General features: G+C 39.2%; 1 protein-coding gene across 4 annotated transcripts in view; it reads left to right on the forward strand.

The window, feature by feature from the left end:
• Positions 1 to 18289, forward strand: part of RYR2 (ryanodine receptor 2) — a 768107-nt gene that overhangs the window by 266886 nt on the left and 482932 nt on the right. For all 4 annotated transcript variants that reach the window (XM_058696266.1, XM_058696262.1, XM_058696264.1 and 1 more), the window contains exon 3: positions 3573 to 3681. In XM_058696266.1, coding sequence (XP_058552249.1) covers positions 3573 to 3681 — 109 coding nt within the window. The remainder of the gene's footprint in view (positions 1 to 3572; positions 3682 to 18289) is intronic.

Raw genomic sequence — 18289 nt, forward strand, 5'->3', positions numbered from 1 at the left:
AATTACTTTTGTGGATTGTCTGTTCCTTTACTCCTGCTAATTCCTACTGTCTAGAAAAACATGTGTAACAGGCATGTCATGCTGTGGCCAGATGAAATTAGTGTGGCAAGATTAACACATTCCAAATTCATGTCTTTCCATGTCATTCCATTTTCAAGGGTCTTTAAAATAAATGCAAGCTGTTGTAGTGATCCATCCTTTTAACATTTTGATCAAATGAAGCATGAAACAATTTAATAAATACATCCAGTGTATAAACTTTTGAATGTTACCAGAAACTACCTTTTCCTGAAAATACTAGAACATTTTGGATATTATGAACAGGTGCATAATTAATGATTTTTTAAGTGTATTTGTTTTGAGAGAGAGAGCACGAGTGGGGCAGGGAGGGAGGGAGAGAGAGAGAGAGAGAGAGATAGGGAGGGAGAGAGAGAGAATCCCAAGTAGGGATTCTCTGTGCAGAACCGGATGCAGGGCTTGAACTCACACTATGAGATCATGACATGAGATGGAGCCACGCAGGCACCCCTGATTTGTGATTTCAAACACTGTTTCTCCAGAGCAGACTCCATCCAAGAGTCAGCTTTAAGACATGAGTGGTACTCCTGAGTGCCACAGAGAGAAAGGACAGTATACAAAACTAATGACCATAGCTCCCTTATTTTGAGCTCTTGACATTGTGATGCGCCTTTTTACTTACTTGTATTTCACAGGAACTCCATGGGGATGGTGTAGTTGTTGTAATTCCTAAACCATTTTCCAGGGAAGGAAACCAAAGATTAGAAAAGTTAGCAGCTAGTAAGTAGTGAGGCCAGGATTATTGCTTAGGTGACTGTGTATAGAATCCAAGCTCTTAACTGTTTTAATATAGTCATTCTAAAGCAACTAATGGATGTGGGTCTGAAATCAGTCCAATGGTACATTGGGAACAGTTCTTGTAGATTCCTGAGAGCTATGTGTTACATATTTAGGAATTTTATGAGCTGATTTATAAACTTTGACTTCGAGACCAGCAATTATTAGAGTATTTGTGTCACAGAAATGGGCAAATGCTACCCATCAAGGCATTTTTCCCCCTGAGAAATTGGTTTACTAGCACACCATTTAATAACATGGTAGTCTATCCGTCCTGTTGGTATAGCTTCCAAACTCTCACAATTAAATGGATAAGAATGGAATAAATGCTTTGAGTAACAGATTTTTTCCCCATTGGCCTTTGTCTTGGTCCGATAAATTGCAGTTAATATAGTTAGACCCGAGAAAGTTAAATTTAAAAGAATTTTTCCTAATGTCATAGTAAAAGAGAAGTTGTGGCCTAGCCTCTAGTCTTTCATCTGGGCGTTTTGGAAAGGGAGCCCTTGTCCAGCTGACTGCAGACTGGGAAAGCAGTAGCTATGCCCAGATCTGGGTGTTTGCTTTGATGACAACTTGAGGTAGTCTGAGAAGGAATGGAAGGAAATTTGGGGGCATCAGAAGCCCTGAATAGGAGAATAGAGGAATCCAACGAAGGGAATTTCATTGAAAAAATAAAGAACAGTTGGGATGAGCACTGGGTGTTGTATGGAAACCAATTCGACAATAAATTTCATATTAAACAAAGAAAAAATAAAGAACAGGGGTATGTGGGTGACTCAGTCAGTTAAGCATCTGACTCTTGATTTCGGCTCAGGCCATGATCTCACAGTTTATGGGATTGAGCCCCATGTCAGGCTCTAGGCAAACGGTGTGGAGCCTGCTTGGGATTCTCTTTCTCTCCCTCTCTCTCTACCCCTCCCCTACTGTGTCTTTCTTTCTCTCTCTCAAAAATGAATAAATAATCTTAGAAGAAGATAAGTAACAGGGAGGCCTGGGTGGCTCAGTTGGTTTAGTGTCCAACTTTGGCTCAGGTCATGATCTCACGGTTCATGTGTTTGAATTGGGCTCTCTGCTGAGAGTGCAGACCCCACTTTGGATCCTCTGTTTCTCTTTCTCTCTCTCTGCCTCTCTCTCTCTCTCTCGAAAATAGATTAACATTAAAAAAAAGATTTAGGGAGGAAGGAAGGAAAGATAGATAGATACATACATACATACATACATACATACATATATACATACATGGGTGCCAGGAAGGTTTGTGGGGTATGAGTAACCTTAGTGACCAAGATTATATGTTCATTTCATCCACAAAAGAATTTTAATTCTGGAACTCTGGTTCTCCATTTTCCTTGAAACCATCAAGTATCATTCTCTGATGATAAGAATCATTTTAATGGTAGTGATTCAATTTAATAAATATTTAGACATGAAAAATTGTAATTTTGATTCGTTACATCAAGTTAGAATTGTCTTCCTAATGTTCGTTTTGTGAAGAAGACGTTGTGTCACTTGCATGTACTGGTTAATGTATTCATAATGGTCTATCTGTTAGGAAAATCCTCCTTTGAGCCTCTTCCCAGACCCGGTTGGATTGCCCACTGGATCCTGCTTATCTAAAGCAAAAAGCATTCATGAACGATAATATACTTGCTCCTGATTGGGATAGTTGTCTCTAACTCGCCAGTCAGTTCTTACCCTGTTTTCTTCACCACCTTGATAGTTAAGCTTTTGGGATTTTCACAATTTATGGAGTTATTGATTGGAGTGGAAGTTTTAAGGGAAGGAAAGAGAAAGGGAAAATACACACTCCCCACCCCACTCCAAGACAGAGCAGAAGTCAAATTGCCACATCTCTAGTTAGAGGCCAAATATATATCCAACTTGAGTAAAACAAAGTAACTGTCTTTTTTCTGGATGAAGAGAAGCCTGTGTAAATGGCTATTTTGTACCAATTCAGTTTTATATTTATTAACTTGGATAGTTTGAAGCAAGTATTATTCTGTGGTTTGTGTTTTTTATCAGCTGACTGCTCGGTAGGTTAGAAGAATGCTTGGAAGTCCAAGAAATCAGGATTTTTAATACTGCCTTGAAAAACTTGGTAATTGTGACTTTGGAAAAGTAACCTAACTTCTCTGTTTTTTTATCCACATAACAATAGTAATCATCCTTACCATGGATGACCACACAGGTTTCTGATAAAGCTCTGAGTGCAGTGCCTAAGTGAGTAGGCACTCGGTACACCATGGCTGTTGTTATCCATAAATTAAAATGTGGATTAAGTGTGAGCAGATTAGATAATGTATTTCAGTGATTGAGGAGCTGATAATAGAGAATTTATAAGTAATCTTTTTTTTTTTTTTTTAATTTTTTTTTTTTTTTCAACGCTTTTTTATTTATTTTTTTTGGGACAGAGAGAGACAGAGCATGAACGGGGGAGGGGCAGAGAGAGAGGGAGACACAGAATCGGAAACAGGCTCCAGGCTCCGAGCCATCAGCCCAGGGCCTGACGCGGGGCTCGAACTCACAGGCCGTGAGATCGTGACCTGGCTGAAGTCGGACGCTTAACCGACTGCGCCACCCAGGCGCCCCAAATCTTTTTTTTTTTTTATGAAAGAAACTGAAGTTTAATAAAGTAAATTGGGTCCGACTGCTTGATGATGATGACGACAATGACAATGAAGATGATGACAATGGCTTCTCTCCCTCTTTCCACACAGAATGTTCCCCCAGACCTCTCCATCTGCACTTTTGTGCTGGAACAGTCTCTCTCTGTCCGGGCCCTACAGGAGATGCTGGCTAACACAGTGGAGAAATCAGAAGGGGCAAGTACTTAATTTATGTATACTTAACGGTATTTTAATGAATGGTTTCTTTCATAGGTATTGGATATCTTCTTTTTGCTAAAGTAAGCCAATGTGTTTTACTTGTGATTTCCTTAAATTTGACTTCCTGCTTTATCCAGCAGTCCTGTGATGTCTTAAAGAACTTAAAAAAAAAAAAAATCCAACCTCAAGATGATGTGTGTCATTGAACCTCATGCTTATGTCTGTGGTTTAAAACAGAATCTTTCTTTTAGCATTTGTGTGTTTTCGTACATTTTCAGAGCTGTTATTGTTACCATTTTAATGAATTGCTTTATGCATGGCTATTTGTCATTAATCTTCATGTCATTTTCAAATGCCGCTAACCATGTTGACTATGTTCCAAGCTTCTTTATGGCAAGTAAAATTTCATGGCACTCTTCTATACTTTAAGAAATAAAATTAGGGTGATAGGGCTTTAGTCAGTCGGAGCTTTGCAAGCAGCTAATAATTTTCTTCTGAATATTGGAATTCTTATTCTGTCCCCTAATGAAGACATTTTTCTTTGTAGCATATTTGGCAATTTAAATTTTTTTCCATGCTATAACTTGCTATGACTGATTTCTTCACTACTTTCAATTCTTAACCAATTCATTAAAGTTCAAAATTAAGCCAGAGGATGGATGGCCAAATTCTGGTTTCTTGTGGTTTTCTTGTTTGTTCATTTATTTATTTATGGTGCTATAATTACTGCAGTGTATAGTTTAAGAAAGTACACCATTTCCAGGACTGAAACTGAAAATTTTCTCTTGCCATTACTGTTCTATGTGTTACTGCTATTGTTTTCAATCATTGTTCCAGTTTAGATGAGTAAGAGCGTTGAAAAATAACACCTAGTTCTACAGAAAATGAATTATGATGTGATGCATTTTCATTAGCCTTGTAATTTTTAAAAATTTAGTATTACACAAAATTTAATTGGTTTGTGCATCAATTCTAAATTTGTTTTAAATGTTAATAGTATACCAGTAACTAGGGAGGACAAACTTTAGTGATTTGTGTTTGATGGTAGAATAAAAACTTACTTTACAAAAGGTCCAAGTGTATTATGTGTGTTTTAACTTTTTTGAGTTCATTTTTGGTTACAAAAGTTTGAAATTACTGTATTAAACTATATAAAGTTTTTTTTTAAATTCTGTTCTTTATTGCAAAGCTTTTAAAATAGGCTTACAGAGGAGTAAACCATTTCTCAGTTCAGCTAGGTTTGTTTCTACCTGGAATAACCTCTTCTGATTTTTAAACAGCACTGAAGCATGTCAGCTTTGAAATTCAAGTCTATTTTTAAAAGGAAAAATCATTTTTCTTTTGCCTCAGCATCTAGGAAAGTATATTTTTATATTTTTACTTATATTATATATTACATATGTAGTATATTATCTTTTTACTTATATTTGTAGATACCAGCTTATATATATTATATATAATTAATGTATATGTATAATTAATATAATATAGTATAGTATATTTTTACTTATCTTTGTAGATACCAGCTTATGATGAAAGGGTCATAAATTTAAATTTTATGTTGCTAAACTCACTTTTATAAATTTAACATATTTGAAACGATGTCTTATCCCTCCCAAATCATGGGGTTAGACTAGGTTAGCTCTAAATTTTCTGCGTGTATAGGAAGTATTGGAACTACCATTTTAGAAGTTATGTGTTTAAGGTATTTACTAGAATTTCTGTACCCCCACCTAATAATTTTATTTAGCTGTATTTTATTTTGAATTGTTCCCCCTCTGCAGGTTTCTCTCTGTTTCTAAGGTAGCAATTTATGTGATTTGTGAAACACCATGTTTTAAAGATCAGCGTAGCTGCCATAAGGCGTTAATTCAAAAGTATAAATTGAGAAAAATTTGCTATAGGAAAGGGACCCATTTCATTGACCTCAGTGTCAATTTTAGATGAGCAACTTTTAGGAGGAAACCACTGTCCTCCCCTCAAGGGGATCCTATATTTTGTAGGAAGAAAGACTCTTCCAGACCACAGAGAAGTTTTGATGATACCCTGAAGTGATACTCAGAATATTTAACAACTAATTTGGCACAGGTATCATTTTCTCAGAGTGGACCCCAGCTATAATGCTAGAGGCTAAGTCCTGGGGAGACTTGGGGGTGGTCCCAGTGATTTGGGGGTATTCTGAGGTAGCCCTGGAATTTTCAGAGTTAGGGAACACTCAGGATTTGGTACCATGACTATTTACCAAGAAGGATAGAAATTCTCCATGTTATCAACCATCTAATGATAATACAAGCTAAATGGCATGTCTGATTGATCACATTTGATAGGTGGATGTTTCTGGCACTTGTAGGAATCAAGTCTTTTGGATTCCAAAGGTACCCATAGCCTCATAACTAACTAGTTCTACTTTGAATTCATTATAGGAATCTATGGCAAATCCTTTTGTCAAGCAAATTATCATCTCCAGCTTCATAAACTGTGCAGATTTACTTAAGGAAAGACCCACTGTTACCAGGAGGAAGTATGTCAACAGAGTAATGCTGATTTTTCTCATAATCAACAGAGCCTTGTTCTTCTTCTAAAAAATAATTCTTTCTAAATTCCTTATGTGATTCAGTAAATTGCATAATACCATTTAATGTCCAAAATGCTGTCATACGCACATAGCAATCTGAACACACTTGAAGATAAGGAAAAAAATTTCCATCTAAAGCCATCCTTTTTCATTTTCGCTCATATTCTTGAATCTCTCTGAATAAATGCATGGTTTTCATAAAGCTTCAGGAAACTAGCAAGAAATTCCCAGCATCATTTGTGCCAAAACAAATCATGAAAATTACTGATAGCAAAAGGGTATGTGTAAGATGAAACAGGGCAAAAATATTACCTAACTTGTGAAGGTTTGATTCCACAGAGTTGCTTATTGTGACTATTCGTAAAAGAAGTAACATTTTTGTGGCACAAGAGCATTCTGAGGGATTTTATCTAAAGGGATTTTCTGAAGTATCTGTTTAATAAAAAAAATGTGTAATAAGACAGATCTAGATCATGTATTTATCCATTGACTATCATTCAGCTTTTTATTCTTATTCAAAGCATATCGATATTAAATAAACTAAGACCTGTTGATCTGAGTAGCTGCTCATAGAGCCTTTAACATTTTGAGGGTGGAGATGAAATATGTAAAACAAGAAAAGGAAAATGATCGCTGGAGCAGTGCCCATCCCTGGGCTTCTGTACATGTACATCCTCGCTTCTGTTGCTCCTTCTGTCCTTCTCCTGGGTCTATAACTTGTCTGTCTGTGAATCCACATCTGTCAATGTCTTCTCACAGTTCAGATTTATTTTGCAGGCTGGTGGTATAGCACAGGGCCAGTAGCAGGGCTTCATAGAATTAGAGAAATATTTTAGAATACCACTCAGCTACGTATCCTTCTGTGGCTTTGGGGAAGGTAAGTCTTTGCCATCAGGTTTGGTGGTTATTACATTATGGTGCGTGTAGAGTGTTTAGCGTACATTTAACAGTGGCTATTGATATTCTTTTACTTACTCTTTTTCTCATCCCTGTGTACTCCCTTGGGAGAACTGGTACTAATTTCTTACTGCCTTTTCCCTGGACTTGGCCTATTCTTTGCAATCGTGGTTAGTCTGGCTCTGGGTCCCTCTTCCTCCGACATTCCGACCCCCCATAGTTCTGCCAGTATACTGATGGCACAATTATGTTAAACTGGAGTCTGTGATAGCATTCGCTACGTGTGTTGTGGTTAGTACAGTTTAATGAGTTAGGTGATCTTACGCTTCTGGCTGTTTTATTATACCGTTGTTAATTCACAAACATTTTCAATGAATACTTTCTCCATACAGTTGTACTTGTTTAATGTATACTTTAAGGATTCCATTTCACAGGAGAACAGACAGGAACTTTCCATATAGAATAGTGGAAAGAGAAAAAAAACAAAAACAAAAGGCAACTAAGAACAACCCCGAGATGATCTTACCAGTCAAAGGTTTAAAGTAGTTATTGCAACTATGTTCAATGAAATGGAAGTTTCAAATACTTAACATTGAAGAATTATTCAGAGGAACCAACTGGAATGTCTAGACCTGAAAACCACAATATCTGAAAAGATCACCTAGCTAGCATGTGGTAGGGCTGGGGCACAAATCTCTATCCTTTGGGTTCTGAAGTCTATGCTTTTAAGCTCTTTACTATGGAATATCCATGTAATAAGAGCAGTGGCAGAGCCCGAGGTGGTATCACTGTTAAATCAGCGGGAAGAAAAGGGATGGACCCCATGGAAGGCTCTGGGAAGATAGAGTCTGAGAGATGAGGAGAACCGGGAGAAAATAGTCACAGAAGCCACATATATTGGTTTCTGTAGCTGCTGTGACAAATTACCATGCACCGGATAGCTTGAGACACCATAAATTCATTCCAATTCTTGAGGTCACACATCTACATTTATTCTCAGTGGGCTGCAGTCAAGGTGTCGGCAGGACTGCAGTCCCTGTAGGACTCTGGGGAAGAATCTGTTTCCTTGCCTTTTCTAGTTCACGTTTTTCATCTGTGGCCAATCCTCTATCTTCAAAACCAGCCACGTGTATCATGTAACATACTTACAGATTCTGGGGATTAGGATATGGATGTCTTTGAGGTACCATTATTCAGCCTGCTACTTCTGTGATATCGTTGGAAGATGTTGTTAAGATCAGATGAAAATCAGAGAAACCTAGTTGGATAAGGACTGAAAAATATCCTTTTTTGCAAACCGATCAGTGTCCATTTCAGTCTTATATATACGTACCAATTCATATTGAAGACATATTTAAAATATTTAAGACATATTTAAAAGACTGTATTCTCTGAAGAGTTTTTTGAGTTTTTAATATTAATTGGGCATTCCAAAAGTAGATCTTAATGTTTCTTTTATATCCTTATTCTTGTATTTTGGTATATGCTCAGTGCACTGCATATAAAAGACTTATTTTTTCAAACTATCGGGCAGGTCAGAAATTAAAAGAGCTCATGTTGTGTCCACCCTGGTTGAGTTTTATTTCCATATTGATTTTTTTTCCTTTTGCTTTCCTCTTCGTTAAAGTGGTTTAGGATAGTGTGGTGGAAAGATGAAGGGTTAACAAACCATGCTTAGGGTTCATATGAGGTAGATTGTGTTCTGTACATGTTTAAAAATGAGTTTCTCAGATTGCTAAGCTAGTGACTCATTGGAAAAAAAAGTGAAGTTGACTTAAACCCTTGATGTTCATTAATTTTTAAATATGTTACTGCTCTGCATCTCCTAAGTCTTTATTAAAACACAGAATGAAATGGATGATTAGTATTACACTTTTAAATAGTGTCATGGCAGTAGATGCTGAAGAGACCAGATCCAAAGACTGGACCAAGATACTTTTCAGTACAGAAAAATAATACCACACTCACAATTTTTATTTTTATTATTTTTAATTTTTTTAATGTTGATTTGTTTTTGAGAGAGAGAGACAGAGTGTGAGCAGGAGGGTGGGGGGAAGCTGACAGAGGGAGACACAGAATCCAAAGCAGGTTCCAGGCTCTGAGCTGTCAGCACAGAGCCTGACATGGGGGCTCAAACTCACAGACTGCAAAATCATGACCTGAGCTGAAGTCGGACTCTTAAACAGCTGAGCCATCCAGGCGCCCCACAATTTTTATTTTTGCTTCAGCATGATGCCTGCCTGGAATATGGTAGGGAATAAATAAATTTTATAAATATCGATAAATATATATGTCTTCATTTGTTTATTTACTTGCTTGCTTAATGGTATGTTAAAAGTAACTTCTTTGACATTAGCTATAGCAACTTCTTTCTAGATATGTCTCCTGAGGCTAGGGAAACAAAAGCAAAACTAAACTGTTGGGACTACATCAAAATAAAAAGATTCTGCACAGCAAAGGAAACAATCAACAAAACTTAAAGGCAAGCTATGGAAATGGAAAAGATATTTGCAAATGCCATATCCAATAAAGGGCTAGTTTCCAAAATATATAAAGAACTTATATGATTCCACATCTAAAAAACAAATAATCCAATTAAAAAATGGGCAGAAGACATGAACAGACATTTCTCCAAAGAAGACATACAGATGGCTAAATGTATAAAAGATGAAAAGGTGCTCACCATCATTTATCATCAGAGAAATGCTAACCAAAACCACAATGAGATATATCACCTCACACCTGTCAGAATGGCTAAAATCAAAAACTCAAGAAACAAGTGTTGGCAAGAATGTGGAACAAAAGGAACCCTTGTGTACCTGCTGGTGGGAATACCAACTGGTATAGCCAGTAAGGAAAATAGTGTGGAGATTCTTTCAAAAGTTAAAAATAGATCTACCTGTTATCCAGCAATCACACTACTGGGTATGTACCCAAAGAATGCAAAAACACTAATTCAAAGGGATACATGCACCCCTCTGTGTTTGTAGCAACATTATTTACAGTAGCCAAGATATGGAAACAGTAGAAGTGTCCATCAATACATGAATAGATAAAGACGATGTGATACACACACACACACACTCACACACACACACAGTGTGGTGGAAAGATGAAGGGTTAACAAACCATGCTTGGGGTTCATATGATATAGATTGTGTTCTGTACATTGTGTGTGTGTGTGTGTGTGTGTGTGTGTGTGTGTGTGTGTGTAGGAATATTATTTAGCCATAAAAAAGAATGAAATCTTGCCATTACAGTGACAGGGATGGAGCCTAGAGCCAAATAAGACATGCAGATGGCCAACAAGCACATGGAAAGAGGCTCAACATCACTGGTCATTCAGGAAATACAAATAATCAAAACCACAATGAGATACCATTGCATGCCCGTTAAGATGTCCACCATCAAAAAGACAAGAGATCACAAACGCTGGCGAAAATGTGGAGAAAAGGAAATTCTTGTACACTGTTGGTGGGATTGTAACTTGGTGCAACCACTGTGGAAAAAAGTGTGGAGAGTCCTCTAAAAATAGAACTACCATATGATTCAGCAGTTCACCTTCTGAGAATATATCCAAAGGTAACAAAATCAATAACTTGAAAAGATATCAGCACCCATTTTCACTGCAGCATTATCTACAACAGCCAAGACATGGAAACAACCTAAGCATCCATTGATGGATGAGTAGGTAAAGAAGTTGTGGTACGTGTGAGTGTATGTGTATATGTATAATAGGATATTATTCATCCATAAAAAAGAATGAAATCTTGCCATTTGCAGCAGCATGGATGGAAATTAAGGACGTTATGTTAAGTGAGATAAGTCAGACAGAGACGAATACTGTATGACTCATTCATATGTGGAATCTACAAAAACAAAATAAAAACACAGTCATAGAAAAAGATCAGATTTGTGTTTTCCAGAGGTGGGATGAGGGAGAACTGGAGGAAGGTGGTCAAAAGATAACAATTTCCTGGGAGTTCTGGGGAGCTTAATTGGTTGAATCCAACTCTTGATTTCGGATTAGGTCATGATCTCACGATTGTGAGTTCAGACCCAAAGTTGGGCTTCTCGTTGGGCTCCGTGCTGGGCATGGAGCCTGCCTAAAGATTCTCTCTCTCCCTTTCACTCTGCCCTTCCCCTGCTCATGCACACATGCTCTCTTTCTCTCTTAAAAAATTACATTTTTGGGGCCATCACCACATATACACGTACACACAACACATATATACATACACACACCACACACACAAACACCCACACACAATTTCTAGTGATAAGATAAATAGGTCCTGGGGCTGTAATGTGCCGTATGGTGGCTAGTTAACTGTGCAGCTATGGCGTATAGGAAAGTTGTTAAGAGAGTAAATCCTAAGGGTTGTCATCACACAGAAAATTTTTTTTCTTTTTTTACTTTCTTTTGTTACTGTATCTATGTTGAGATGATGAATGCTAACTAAACTTATTGCAATAACCATTTCATAATTTGTGTAAATCAAACCATTGTGCTGAACACCTAAAACTTCTACTACAGTGATGTATATCAATTAATATCTCAATAAAGCCAGAAGGGGGAAAATGTAATTAGTGCCTGCCCATGCATGCAATATAAAAATACACTTAAATTTTTTTTTGGATGTTTATTTATTTTTGAGACAGAACACTAGTGGGGGAAGGACAGAGAGAGAGGGAGACACAGAATTTGAAGCAGGCTCCAGGCTCTGAACTGTCAGCACAGAGCCTGACATAGGGCTTGAACTCATGACCCGTGAGATCATGATCTGAGCTGAAGCCGGACGCTTAACTGACTGAGCCACCCAGGTGCCCCCAAATACACTTAAATTTAAGTTAAAATTTATTTTTTTATTTAAATTAAAAAAAATTTTTTTTAAACATTTATTTATTTTTGAGACAGAGACAGAGCATGAGCAGGGGAGGGTCAGAGAGAGAGGGAGACACAGAATCTGAAACAGGCTCCAGGCTCTGAGCTGCCAGCCCAGAGCCCGACGCGGGGCTCGAACTCACGGACCGTGAGATCATGACCTGAGCTGAAGTTGGCCGCTTAACCGACTGAGCCACCCAGGCGCCCCATTTTAAGTTAAAATTTAAATTGCAGCACCATTTCAATCTTTTTCAACGTTTTTAATTATTTTTGGGACAGAGAGAGACAGAGCATGAACGGGGGAGGGGCAGAGAGAGAGGGAGACACAGAATCGGAAACAGGCTCCAGGCTCCGAGCCATCAGCCCAGAGCCTGACGCGGGGCTCGAACTCACGGACCGCGAGATCGTGACCTGGCTGAAGTCGGACGCTTAACCGACTGCGCCACCCAGGCGCCCCACCATTTCAATCTTTTATTCTCATAACAGTAATATAGAAGAGTATTGAGTGCGAATATTCTCTTCATAATCCTCTTTTGCCCTGAAGATCACTTTGCTCTAAGATGGGTCTATAGCCATCTGGAATGTCACGTATAAATATATTTTTCCATAAACTGGATCACATTACAGACTATTGTGTCACCTTTTACAACTGAATCATATATGGTTTTGAAAAAAAATGACACACCAAAAAAATGACACACGGGCCTATGGTCCAGTTGTAATTGATCAGGGGTCTGGCTCGGGTTTTCTGTTGTTCTCTCCCTTTGTTGTCTCTGTTTGCTTGGCTCTTAGACTAGTTTCCCTTGGGATTACAACACGGCTGCAGCGATTTCAGACATGATACCTCTATTTAACATCTTCCTTAGGCAGGCAAATGAGCTGACTTTCTGTATTTTTGTGCATGACAATGAAGAAACCTCCCAGTAGACTTTCTCTCATGCACATTGCTGCATACTTATGACTGTGGTATTTATTGGGGAACTGTGGTCAACACAGCTGGTTCCGAGCATAGGGAGGGAGAGAAGAAAGGTACATCCTACAAAATTAGGTTCTGTTTTTGGAAGAAGGAAGACAATTGCATGTGTAAATAAACATTGGATAATTTCTAACGTTGTTTGCTACAGCACATAGCAGACACGGGGTTAACATCCTTATGGCTTCATTGGAAATATTGACTTATAGTTGAGGTTCTCCAGAATCTAGAGCCAAGCAAGTTAAATCTTTATCTAGGAAAAGAGATCAAAGTCTCTGCTTCATTTGTATCCAGAGTTCAGAAATGGAAAAGCCATATCCTTTTCTGCCCAACTGATTCACGTTGCATTCATTCCATGAAAGGGTAGTGAGTTGCTGTCGTGAATTCTGGGCTGCAGATTCAGAGATAAATAAGAATGACTCTTTGCTCTCGAGAAATTCAGTGATCTAATAGCGACGAGAACATTTTCTCAACGAGTACAGAGGAAGGAGCCTCTACTCACTTTTCCAGCACTGTTCCCCTATACATAATCCTATATTACACCATAAATGGCTGATGTCCTCAGTAGGTAAAAACTGTGGAAAGCTTAGTGGATTGGTCTGTTTATATTGAAGACAATTTGATGTTATTATTTGTATTGAAACTTCAATTCCCAAATAGCTACTATAACTTAACATTTTCTTTGAAGAGGCTGACTTCTTTTTATCTTGCTGTCCGGGAACATCCATTTGTTCGGGAACAAATACTGTTTTGGGAATGGGGTTATAATGCAAATAAATGAACAAATCACCAGCTTTTTGTGGTCATTACCCAGCATCTTGTCTAAAGCCTCTGTACATAGCCATGTACCTGTCTTTCCTCTGTGAACTTGGTGCAGTGATTTAAAAGATGAATCTGATTATAATCTAAAGGGCTGAGCCACAATTATTTATCTGTCACTTTTGTGAATGTGGATGTTTGTGGTTAAAATGTGCATATCTTCTTTCTGTAGACATTTTCTGTTCTGTCTTTCTGTGTCAAGAAAGACTACTTTCTACTCCGAAGCTAAGGATACTACATATTTCTATGTATTTGAATGATGTGGTTTCCAAAGACTCCAGCATCAAACTCAATAAGGAGGCCAATTTAATCCACATATAATTGAATCACAGTGGCTCAGTTATGCACTGTTTTAGATTATGAATCTTGAATGTATAGATTATTTTATTTGATTACTCTCATTCAATTTGGGCATCTTCCTCAATTTTTTGTGCGTTTAGAAGTTTAAAAATATTTTTCACATGGAAACATGTGATAGCAGATGAATCAGATAATAAATTCACAGGACAAACTATTCCTGAACTGACCAGCGATTTAAAGGTATTCATAAACTATCAAGCCAACTCTCCCTTAGTTTTTATTCTCTTAAAGTTCTACCTTATTTTCTTAAAACATTCTAGTCTAATTTGATAGAATACCTCTTTCTCTTACTGCTCCTTATCAGACTATACTGCCTGTTCCTCTCCTCATTCCATAGCTAATTCTTTTCCTTCCCTTGCTTGAGTGTTCTCCAAAGAACTGTTACCTTTCGGCATACTATATACTTCTGTTTTTTTCTTTTCCTTTCTTTTCTTTTCTTTTTTTTTAAATTTATACCCATGTTAGTTAACATACAGTGTAGTCTTGGCTTCAGGAGTAGAATCCGATGATTCATCTCTTACATATGACACCCACTGCTCATCCCAACAAGTGCCCTCCTAAATCCCCATCCCCCATTTAGCCCATCCCCCCACCCTTCACTCCCTTCAACCCTCAGTTTGTTCTCTGTATTTAAGAGTCGCTTATGGTTTGTTCCCCTCTCTGTTTTTATCTTAATGTTTCCTACCCTTCCCCTACGATCATCTGTTGTGTGTCTTAAATTACACCTATGAGTGAAATCATGGGATATCGGTCTTTGTGTGGCTTGTTTCACTTTTATTTTCGTTTCTATTGTTTTTCAAGACCACCTGTCCCTACTAGATAGTAAACCCCATTGGTCTGTTGTGTTCACTTGTTCTATCATTAACACCTAGGATGCGTGTTACGAACCAGATGTTCAGGAATATTGCCAGCTTGAGGAAGGGCAAGATAGACTTTGTAAACCAAAAATCAGGGGGCTGAAAAGTGCCAAAAATTCTGTTCTTGCAGCTATTGTAATGGTTTTGAACAAAAGGGAGGACTTTTGCCTGTGATGTCCCGCCTTTTGTCCCCTTGCCCCTCTCTGTTGTGGAAGAAAAAGGAATGTTTTCAGAAGGGAAAATGAGAAAATAACCTTTGGAGTCAGGTACCCACACATTCTTGTTGGCCTGGCACAATCCAGGTTAAGCTCTCTTGTCACCACTCACTTTCTGCCAGTTCCCCTTTTTCCTGTCCACAGTGCCTCAGTCCGGGTGGGACATTATATGGCCATCCCCACGCATGGTGCCTTTGTGAACCAGATAGAAGGTCTAGAACCTTTCACCAGATGAAAATACAGATAAAATGTGTGCATACAAAATCTCGCACATAGTTTCAGATTTGAGGATTTAAATTTTTTTAATGTTTATTTTTGAGAGACAGAGAGACACAGAGCCCAAGCAGGGGAGGGGCAGAGAGAGGGAGACACAGAAGCCGAAGCAAGCTCCAGGCTCTGTCTGAGCTGTCAGCACAGAGCCCAACGTGGGGCTCAAAGTCCTGAGCTGCGAGATCATGACCTGAGCCGAAGTTGGACACTCAACCATCCAGGCGCCCTCTCAGATTTAAAGATTTAGAAGGAGGCCAAGTGGCTCCCCTGAGTTGCAGCCACATACTCTCATAAGCTGTCTTTTGTTGTGATGGTGGTGATGGTTTTGTTTTTGTTTTTGTTTTTTTGAGGGTGGGAGGGGCAGAGGGAGAGAGAGAGAGAGAGAGAGAGAGAGAGAAACTCTTAATCAGGCTCCACACTGAGTATGGAGACTGACACAGGGCTTGATCTCATGACTGTGACATCATGACCTGAGCCAAAATCCAGAGTTGGATGGTTAGCTGACTGAGCCACCTAGACGCCCCAGAAGCTGTCCCCGTTTGCAGCTAATCTCAGAGCTGTGAGAGAAAGACAGAGACCAGTGGGACCTGAGGATTCGAGAGATCAGGTGGAACGTTTAAGCCAGGTCTGGGGGTACAACCAGATTATGTTCATGAGGCTTCTCAGGTCATGGTGAAGCCAGTATCTCCAAGACTGTGTGGAGCCGTGGGAGAGTTCGCTACTGGACCAGAAACCCTCAGAAACGCCCCTGGAGCATTCACAAAGCGCAGAGAGAAGCACCCAAGGGTGCGCGGTATGGGCTCCATATTGTAGTGCACTGATTCCCTTAGTTCTGGAGAAAGTGTGCCTGGTGAGAGACAGGAGGAACATATTGTAAACACTGCATTTTCTCGCATGAGAGAAAAGTGTCCTGACGAGATGAGACCATGCAAAGAGAAAGAGAAATGGTAGGTAAGTAACAGAAGGAGCCACAGTGAGCCGGGAAAATTGACTACTTTGTAGGCTGGGATTGGTTGCATTTGCTTACTCTAGGGATGAGTAACTATGGTCCAGGCTCTCTGCAGAGTAAATGGTGAGAGAGAGCCTGAGGAGCTAGGATTGTTTCTTCCAGGACAGGATGTGAGTGGAATGTGTGAATTGCAAACACTCAGCAAATGCTTTTTTAGGGAGTGTAGGAATAAAAACCGGGTTTCAGGGTCAAAGATTAAAACAGGATTGTCTGCACACACCCCATGACCTGGAAATTTCATCTTGTTTCTTACGGCTTACACGATAGAAGTATTAGTGTGTATGACAATTATATGAGTAGGGAAATGAATTATGTCGTTTATTCATTCTCGAGCTCTGGTTGCTATACTTCCAGGATGGATTTGAGGTGGATGCTACGAGATACTTAAATATGGCTGAATGGTTGGTAGTTTCCCCACAAGGAGTTTTTGGTTCCTCTGAGCATTGAGTAGGAAGGAGTCTGTGCCCTTGAATGGATCAAGCCAATAAGTAGGTCACCCTCATGCTGCTTTGTCAAGGATTGCTTTATGTCCTCTTTCTAGTCCTTTAACTTGCTTATCAATGTTGTACAACGGTCCCCTGTCCAGACCGCTCTTAATGTAATTGTTACCATGTGACCTTGGTGTTTGTGAAGGAATTTAAGGCTCCAGTTTTCCTTTCTTTCTGCCCTTAGTTCTTCATTCTGTCCATTTTCTATCCAAACTGGACTCGCTCCCTGAATATGCTCTATTTTCCGCAGACACCTATTCTTTTTTTTTTTTTTTAATGTTTTATTTACTTTTGACAGAGAGCACATGAGCAGGGGAGGGGCAGAGAGAGAGGGGGCAGAGGATCTGAAGCAGGCCGTACCCTGACAGCAGCGAGCACAGCATGGGGCTCGAACTCACGAACCGTGAGATCATGACCTGAGCCGAAGTCGGACACTCAACCGACTGAGCCACCCAGGTGCCACATGCAGAAACCTGTTCTTATATACTTAGCACACACATGCCTCAATGTACAGTCCTGGGCCTTTCACCCCATCCTTCTATGCACACGTTCAAGGTGTCATCCTCCTTGAGTCCTTTCCTAATCCTCCCAGCCAGAAGTAATATTTCTCTCCGTGGAGTCCCCTATCACTGGGTTTTCATGTTTTCTTACATTGCTCTCATTTTATATTACATAGTAAATATTTAGTGTGTGTTATATACAATTTATATACATACAATATGGTTTAATGTCTGAAATGTTTGTATTTCACTTATTTTTTTAATAATTGTTTTTTTTCATGCTTTTTAAATTTATTTTTTAATTTTTTTTTTAACATTTATTTATTTTTGAGACAGAGAGAGAGAGAGAGAGCATGAACAGGGGAGGGTCAGAGAAAGAGGGAGACACAAAATCTGAAACAGGCTCCAGGCTCTGAGCTGTCAGCAAAGAGCCCGACGCGGGGCTCGAACCCACAGACCGCGAGATCATGACCTGAGGCGAAGTCAGACGCTTAACCGACTGAGCCACCCAGGCACCCCTCATGTTTGTTTTTGAGAGAGAGAGAGAGAGAGAGAGAGAGCAAGCAGAGGAGGGGCAGAGAGAGAGGGAGACACAGAATCTGAAGCAGGCTCCAGGCTCTGAGCTGTCTGCACAGAGCCTGATGTGGGGCGTGAACTCACAAGCTGTGAGATCAGATCTGAGCCGAAGCTGGAAGCTTAACCGACTGAGCCACCCAGGCACCCCCTCCCCCACCTTTTAAAATAATTTTTCTTTGTTTTTT

Source organism: Neofelis nebulosa, chromosome 13 (assembly GCF_028018385.1).
Source record: "Neofelis nebulosa isolate mNeoNeb1 chromosome 13, mNeoNeb1.pri, whole genome shotgun sequence".
NCBI classification, from domain to species: Eukaryota; Metazoa; Chordata; class Mammalia; order Carnivora; family Felidae; genus Neofelis; species Neofelis nebulosa.